At 36.9% G+C, this 8,719-nt stretch overlaps 1 protein-coding gene across 1 annotated transcript; it reads left to right on the forward strand.

The window, feature by feature from the left end:
* Positions 1 to 2,616: 2,616 nt before the first annotated feature.
* On the forward strand, positions 2,617 to 6,904 carry LOC137727895 (glyceraldehyde-3-phosphate dehydrogenase GAPCP1, chloroplastic). Its single transcript, XM_068466755.2, has 14 exons — positions 2,617 to 2,965; positions 3,442 to 3,536; positions 3,634 to 3,701; positions 3,786 to 3,824; positions 4,122 to 4,222; positions 4,733 to 4,845; positions 4,978 to 5,077; positions 5,162 to 5,308; positions 5,551 to 5,611; positions 5,716 to 5,813; positions 5,927 to 6,069; positions 6,168 to 6,251; positions 6,379 to 6,468; positions 6,590 to 6,904. Exons 1-14 carry the CDS (start codon positions 2,870 to 2,872, stop codon positions 6,636 to 6,638), a joined length of 1,284 nt encoding a protein of 427 aa, XP_068322856.2. The 5' UTR covers positions 2,617 to 2,869; the 3' UTR covers positions 6,639 to 6,904.
* The last annotated feature ends 1,815 nt before the right edge of the window (positions 6,905 to 8,719 follow it).

Consider the following 8,719-nt stretch of genomic DNA (forward strand, 5'->3'; position numbering starts at 1 on the left):
CCAAGCACCCATTGACATCAAACAGATGTTTTGTGTAGTAGTCCAAACTTGTGCGGTTGTGCCTAAGAAATGCCATGACCTTATACGGAGACAGCAAACATATCATGTCATTCCCGAAAGCAAGAATTGCACTTGTTACTTTGCAAGCATATATGCCGTCCGGCTTTTACCATCCAAACTTGTGCGTGTGCGTGTGCGTAATCGATTTCTCTTCCGGCTTTTAGTTCTCAATCAACGTCATTAAGAGTGTTAAAATCAAATGCGAATGGCCGCACGTGATTAATTTCTTGTTGTGCATGCATGGAGGATCTTCCTACTTCTAGGGAAGACCACGTGCAAAGCTGTATTTGCTTGTTTTCAACCCTACCTACCACTTCACACACCAACAACGCAAAGGCCAAATTAGTACTGTGCCTAACGCGCGGGCTCGACGCTGAGATATCACATTCAATAATCAATGTCAATAATTTAGATTATCGACACTTTCCTCTGCTTCTACGATGAAGGTCCCCACTTTGACCCCCCCGGCGACAAACACAAAATAACAAAAGCAAGTTTGTGCGGTTCGGATTTGAAGGCTTGGTAAGTTAGTAGTGGTATTTAGATATTTTCTAGTATATTCTGGTTTATTCTGTACATCAGGCTTTTTTTTTTTTTTTTTTTTTTTTTTTTTTTTTTTTGTCGTTATTAAATTCTTGATTAAAAATTCTTTGACCAAAATGTTTAATGTAACATCCCACATCGACTAACGGAGAGGGATAATATACCTTATATGTGCATGCCCACCTCCTATAGCACGAAGCTTTTTGGGAACTCACTGGTTTCGAGGTTCCATCAGACAATATCGTGCTACAACGGAGTCGAGACTGGGATGTGACATTTAACTGCTAAAAATTTTAATGAATAAAATACACTTAAATATAATAGAATTTCAGCAGTATTCAAATTGATTTTAGGTTTGACCAAAAAAAAAAAATTTGATTTTAGGACTTAAGAATTAGAACTTGATCCTGTTTAAATTTACCTAACTTAACAAGCTTGGTATAGCCACTTAGTACTATATATGGTCGAGTAATATTTATCTTCTTATGTTCGATTTTTGCCAAAAACTTAATTGAACCACATTATTGCAATTCTATTGTGAGGCTTTCCCACTTCCCATGTTAGACTCGAGTAACAATACTGAACTTACGTTTTTCGGTCCATGGTAACCTTCTAGTACGAGTTTAAATTTCGAGTTAGACTTTGAGGTTGAACATCCAAGTTTCAATCCTCCATGGCTGCGTGTGAATTATGGTTAGTATGACTTTGTTGAACACCATTTATTTAGTGCGTCATATATTTTAGTTATGTCTCACATATATATCAATTTTTGCAATAAATTACTAGTAACACATGTTGGTCAACAAAATAATTGGAAATTGGATTCCTCCCTCTACTCCTGAACAACCATATTCAAATCAAGATGCAATGATTTTTCAAAGTTCCAAGATAGCATCGGATCCATACGTACTCCTTTTTTTTTAGAAGTTAAGCGAACTAAGAAAGTTGGGATATTTAGGGTAATGTTTTTTTTTTAAAGGGGACCAGCTGATAGCTTCGTCACGACAGTCCACATTTCTGGATGTTGAAAAGACTTACAAAGACATTTCAACCTCTCCTAATCACCCTCGTGTAATTCATCAGTCCCAATAATCGAACCTAAGACGTGTTATATGGAATAAACAAATGTAACTGACTCCTTGATTGCATGAAAGAAAGTTTGGAACCTTATACAAAAGAAACACAAGAAGTGAGGGAAAACCTCTTGTATGCACACGAAAGAATCACATGGATGTCTAAGTTGCTTTTGTGCTTGTTATCGTATACGGTTGCTATACTTCACAAAATAAAATCTGTTCTTTACCTAAAATCACCCCGTCTTCCATTTTATTAACGCACAATCAAAGATTTAAGTTCCAATTTGATGGATAGTTTGGTAATTCTAATATAGATAAAGATAATGCTAAGAAGACTAAAGTTCTAAACCAATTTTTATAAACCAAATAATGTGAATATTGATGATTGAATTATAAATAATGCTAAGTAGACCAAAATTTTTAAATCAAATTTGTAAACTAAATGATGTGGTTGTAGATAATTTGATTATTAATTAAGTATCGATTAACGTGCTTAATTCTTATTGGTAACATCTTATTTGGTTTAAAAAATTTAATCTTCCTAATATTATTCTTGAATTATTACCAAAAGATGACGTGATTCTTTGGACGGACACGAACACCTTTCCCTGTTGAGTCCGGCTCATAACAAAAACAAGTGCAATGGACCGGGAACGTGAACCGGCCGCCTGTTGGACCGGAATCTAAAAGAAGGGAAAAGCCCCAAAAGGCCCACACAGGTCCAACTGTCACCCGTCGAGGACTACGAGATCCTCTCTCTCCTCCCCATGTCACGACAAACTCACCTACGTAATTTACACAGCTGCACACCCGCTGTTTCCATTCTCATCATAAGCCATACATCCTCAAATATCAACCGTCTGTCTTCAAAGCCTCGATAAATCAACGGTTAAAATCCATCAAGGTTTCGAGGTGGTTCGCAGGAAATTATTCCCGTAAGGAACGTGCAGAAAGAGAGGAGGCAGGAGAGAGAGTTTCTCAGGAGAGCTCCATAAGAACCTCCGCAGGCTTTCTCACACTTCTCATATTTTTTTTATTAAAAAAATATAAAAACAAAAAGCACATTTGGGTTCTGGTGGTGGGCTGTTCGGAGTCCCCAAAAGCTGCTTAAAAGCTTCTCGCTTTTTAGGGTTTTTCATTCCATTTGCTTCCGACGAAGAGAGAGTAAGAGGGCTCCGATCCGATCACAAATGGCGGCTTCTTCTCTGCTCAGATCTACAGTCTCAGCTCCGTTGATCGAAGCCTCCCGCCCCGACCTCGCAGCGTCCGCCTCCGCCTGTTTCAAGGTCTGCTTTTTCACTCCCCTCAGCTGTTTGTGGCGAATCACCACCTAACTGTTCCAAAACGTCGTCGTATTGCTTCAAGCATTTCAGAATTTTGTTGTATATCGGTAAATTTCGTATGTGAAACAAAGGACTGAAAAATGTAGTCTTTTGAATAAATTATTTGATTTTTTTTACCAATTTTTGTTATGAAGTTTAATGCTTTGAATTTCTGCTTGTATTCAGTTTTACAAATTTTGATGTTTTAGTGTCTGTGTGCTGATATTGTTTTGAAATTTTAGTAAATTTTCTTCTTTTATTTAGTAGTAGTTTAGTTGAGTTTTTCTAGCTTTAAATAGCTCTATGATTTTTATATTTTTTTTAATTTTTTTTTCTGAGTTATTTCATGAAAAAGAGGAAATCAGTACTCACTAAAGCAATAAATAGCAAATGCAGCTTCTATTTTTCTCTGTTTTAATTTTGTGTTATTTGATGTTCAGGTGTCAAGCGTCGGGTTCAGTCGCAATCTGAACTGTCCCAAGGTGCAATCATCCATGTTTGGCACTTCCATCCCAAGCGGGTCATCATCTTTACAGTTGAGCAAATCAGTCTCATTTAATCTGTTTAACTTTTTGGTTTTTCAATTTGAGGCTTTGTTTGTAATAGATTGTGATATATGTTATGTTTACTAGGATATGCAGCGCCAGGAGCGTCCAACCCATCAAGGCCACAGCCACTGAACTGCCACCCACAGTTCAGAGTAAGAACTCCAAAAATACTTTTCAAACACGGAATTGATTTATATTGCTCCGAAGCTTACTTTTGATTGGTTTGTTTTGTTTAGAATCAGGGAGTGGTGGGAAGACAAAGATCGGAATCAATGGTAAGTTCGTTGAAGTTGTGCGTTCTCTTGCTTGTCTGTAGGCATGACTGATGTTTTCTTTGCTGAGTTTAGGTTAGTTTGATTACTAAGTAATAAGTTGTTTGACTATAATTTCAATATTACTGTTTTTGCTTTTCTCATTAGCTTCTTTAATTGTTTCTGGATGCTAAACAATTGTTAGCTGTTAGTCATAGTACTGCTGATATATCAATAACTCACTATTTACATTTTACTAATGTTTAGATTGTCTTGGCTTAGAAAAGGCGATGGTATATGCTGAAATCACTATTCCTGCAGGTTTTGGTAGAATCGGAAGGTTGGTTCTAAGGATTGCAACCACTAGAGATGATATAGAAGTGGTAGCAGTCAATGATCCTTTAGTTGATCCTAAGTACATGGTAAGCAATAAGGATGTAGCATTAACAGTGTTTATTTGCAATATGCTAATTTCCATTGTCATAATTACATAGCACATAGTGCCATATCGTTGCCAGTTGTTCTTTATGTTTTAAGATTAGAGTGATGTTCATTAGACAGTGTCATCTCTGTTTGGGTATTGAAAGCTTGACCGCACTAAAAAAGTCTTATGGAATTTGTGCTTAGATGTGGAACAGAGTCAACTTATAGGAAGTGTTATATTTGAACAGTTTCCAATTACCCTGTTTTTCTTTCTGTTAATATTGGTACAGTTGATCTTGTATGTAGTAACTGAAAGATTGAAATTTTAGATATTTTTGTCAGTTATTTTCATGCAAGTAAAAAGTAAAAAATTGATGATTTTTTTCGTGGGTTTTCATTTTGCTCCCTTCGTATACCCAGTTTCAAACTTATTACTGACAAGAATGCTCTTGTGTTTTTCCTTGATTCTTATGAAGGTTTAATTTTCCTTTCATTTTTTCCATGTCCAGGCTTACATGTTTAAGTTTGACTCTACACATGGAATATTTGATGGATCAATTAGTGTTGTGGATGATTCCACCTTGGAAATAAATGGGAAGGAAATCAAAGTTGTTAGCAAAAGGTATTGTGCTGTGATTTTCAATAGTAATTTATTACTCTAGAGAACATTGTGGACAAAAGAATTTTCTTTTCTTATTGTAATAGTATCATATGGAGCTATTTGTTTTGGGATTAACTTCTGAACCTTATCCAGAGATCCTGCTGAGATTCCTTGGGGTGATTATGGGATTGAGTATGTTGTTGAATCTTCTGGGATTTTTACAACACTTGAGAACGCGGCATTACATAAAAAGGTTTGTTGCTTTAAGTCAATTTTCTGCACTGTTTTGCCCGTTACTGGCACACCAAGTTAATCTCTGATTGCTTCTCTTTTGCAGGGTGGTGCAAAAAAAGTGGTAATATCCGCCCCATCAGCTGATGCACCCATGTTTGTGGTAGGAGTAAATGAGAATAAATACAAGCCAAACATGGACATTGTTTCAAATGCAAGCTGTACCACCAACTGCCTTGCTCCTCTTGCCAAGGTTTGGTTGCATCTTATAAACTATTGATATTAACTTTTGGCTCCAGTATAATTTTAACTATCATTCAGGATGTTAGATGTTATCTAAAAACATGTCTGCTATTATATCTTTTTCCTTCCAATTATAATTCTTTTTAGCATTGGTCACCAAATAGTTTATCATCTCTATTATGTCTGTTGCTAGCACTTCATAACAAGCTACGGCCTCTTGCCATATCTTACCTCGTTAAATTTATTTTGTAGGTGATTCATGAGGAATTTGGTATTCTTGAAGGTTTGATGACCACTGTGCATGCAACTACAGGTTTCTCTCTCTTTCTCTCTCTCTCTCTCTCTCTAAAACTCAAGTATGTGCGTTGTAGATCACTTGTTATGGGGTTTAACTTACTGATGGTTTTACACGTTCAGCAACACAGAAGACAGTCGATGGCCCTTCAATGAAGGATTGGAGAGGAGGCCGAGGAGCTGGACAGAACATCATCCCTAGTTCTACCGGTGCTGCAAAGGTACTATACCTGAAATTAGATTCTTGGTGATACTAACCTAAGATATTTTGGCGTTTTAAATTATTTTCGGGGTCTAAAGGTACACTAATCTCATTTGTTTCTTGGAAATGTAGGCAGTTGGAAAAGTTCTACCAGAACTCAATGGAAAGCTCACTGGTATGGCCTTCCGTGTCCCAACTCCTAATGTATCTGTTGTGGACTTAACTTGTCGACTTGAGAAGAGTTCTTCATATGAGGATGTCAAAGCCGCGATCAGGTACATGTTCTGCATTTTGTTTGTATAGTATCTGCCTTTATGCTTCTTTCTTACTCCCTTCTTTGGATAGCTCATTCACTTTGATATCTTACATGAAGGTATGCTGCTGACGGGCCACTTAGGGGCATCCTTGGATACACAGAAGAAGATGTTGTCTCCAATGACTTTGTCGGTGACTCAAGGTAGGATCCTTTTCTTTTTCCTAAGCTTTTTTCAAAAGGAAAGCAGCACTAGCATGAATCTACTCGGTAAGATTCAGTTGTGGAAGTTCTTTACTGATCTGTCTTTAATTTATTCCTCAAATTCCAGGTCTAGTATATTCGATGCCAAGGCTGGATTGGCACTCAGTTCCTCCTTTGTCAAGCTTGTTTCGTGGTACGACAACGAGTGGGGATACAGGTACACACTCTACGCTTTGCATGCATATTACAATTTTGCTGCCCACGGTATCTGTTAATTCAAAGTCTATGGTGTCCAATTCAATGCGTATGACTAAATCACGCTTTTGTATTTCTTACAGCAACCGAGTTTTGGACCTCATAGAGCACATGGCGTTAGTGGCAGCATAGTTATTGGTTGTCAAAGAGTGCCTCCGAAATTTTAGCACTTTGATGCTTGCTATGAGTTTGGTTGAAGAGTAGTTTATACACTTTGATGTCGTTTTTATTGAAGTGGAGATTTAGACGGACGTCGCATAATTCTCCTTGAAAATAATGGAAAATTTGATTTGTATGATGAGTTCCCAGGTTGTTTGGCTAAATACATCATCTATTTGTACCCGCATTATAATATACCGCTCTGTTGAAGGGCCTTTTTCCCTTTCTGTCCAAGAAAAGTCTTAACGTGAATGATCTCATAATTTATCCGTAACTTTGTCGGAAATTTCCTACCATCTTTGCTTCGACAACCAAAGTCCAAAAGTTCACCTATCACCCTTAGGCTGGGAGCAACTTTCATGACAGGGACAAGGTTCTAAAAGAAGTCAAGCACTAGTCGGGCGGTGCGTTGAGGCAAAGCGCTTAATCGGCCTTAGGTGGGGATTTTTAGAATAGTGGACAGGGGTACACCGTAAGAAGTCGGCTCGTGTCAATTATTCTTTTTCTCGTACTTCTCTTGGCTGCTAGTACAGTCTCTATCCTTTCCAGTGAAATTTTCTTTTTTTCGGCCTTAATCTAGACAATCATTTGGGAACTTGTCTTGCTTCTCAATTCAGGGATTTTGTAGAAAAAATGCATACAGACCCAGGGTCGACCTAGTTCAAGGCTCAACAAGCTGTGCCTTAGAGGCTAAAAATTAGGGGTTAATTAAAAAGCCTTTGCAGTGAGAATAAAGCTACTTAGCGAGATAAATTAAAAATGCGCTTAGTTTTGTATGGCTAAGTATCATTATTGTTAACATAGATTCAACTTGAATTAAGTCATAGTAAGGCCTTCCACAGTAGTTTGAGTGAGTGTAACGCATATATATAAGAATCAAGTAGTATGAGTTTGATACTTATAACAGTAATGTTACACTAGTGTGAGTTCAATTAAGTATGTGAGTGATACTTTGATACAAAATGTTTTATAATCGGTACCACACTCAAATTTTTCGGCCCGCTGTACAGGCGTAATTCTTATATGAGTTTAATACATTGGTATCACACTCACTTTTTGGCTTACTGTGAACATAGTGGAAGGCTAAGTTTGTATGTCTAAGTAGCTATGTCACCACAGTTGAACCGAAAAATAAGAATTTGGATCTAAACTTTTGAGCTTGTGAAAACAGATGGATAAATTGTACATCAGATGTATTCGAACCACAAACTAAACATAATTGCTCAAAATCAGGCAATCCGATTCCCACCAAAGTCATATTAGCTTGAGCTGCACGTGTTAGTTGTCGATGTCTCGTACATAAGCACTGCGATTTGCTTAATTAATTCTTCGAGATTTATTATGAAATCCTCTCTTAATTCTCATACAAAGCATAGTCGGATTTTATTTATTTAAAAAAAAAAAAAAAAAAAAAAGCCCAGCTCTTCCAAACAAATAATCTTTGAGGTGGCTATTTACAAAACTTCAATGCATCTCATCTACTATAAGTATGGGTGTCTAGTGGCAGGCATGGATACAAAGCTCTTTGGCTTCATGTGAGAGGGAGAATCATTTTTTCTGTTCATTAGGATTCTCATTAATTATAGACATCTATATACTTGGATATGGTAAATCTCATAAAGCTAAGACGTTCAATTATTTTTTGTTTGGCAGATGACCTACAAATTTTGCACTTTAGTGACAAAAAAAGGACAAGTTCTTTAGAGATAGGCCCTTACAACTCATATTTCGGAATTGAGTTTTTGGAGGCTCCGGCCCAAAGTAGAAATCCATGAGTTTTGTTGCCATCTGTAAATTCTTCTTCCTCTAGTGTGATGGTGAGAAGGAAAATTTTGTTTGATAAGCTCTTTGTATGATTGATAGCATCCATGAAAACCTCTGAATTGATACCCTTTTGTTTTTTTTTTTGAAAGATCAGTTTCGGTTTATACTCTCGTTGCCGCTCATGAACTTTTATCTGTCATAAGACAGAAGGAAAATTGGATCTACACATATGCAGCGATTGTGTATTCGGCATGGAAAAGATTGTAATTGTGTGGATATTAGTATGATTT

The sequence above is a fragment of the Pyrus communis genome, chromosome 10 (assembly GCF_041283825.1).
Source record: "Pyrus communis isolate YQ-2024b chromosome 10, ASM4128382v1, whole genome shotgun sequence".
NCBI classification, from domain to species: domain Eukaryota; kingdom Viridiplantae; phylum Streptophyta; class Magnoliopsida; order Rosales; family Rosaceae; genus Pyrus; species Pyrus communis.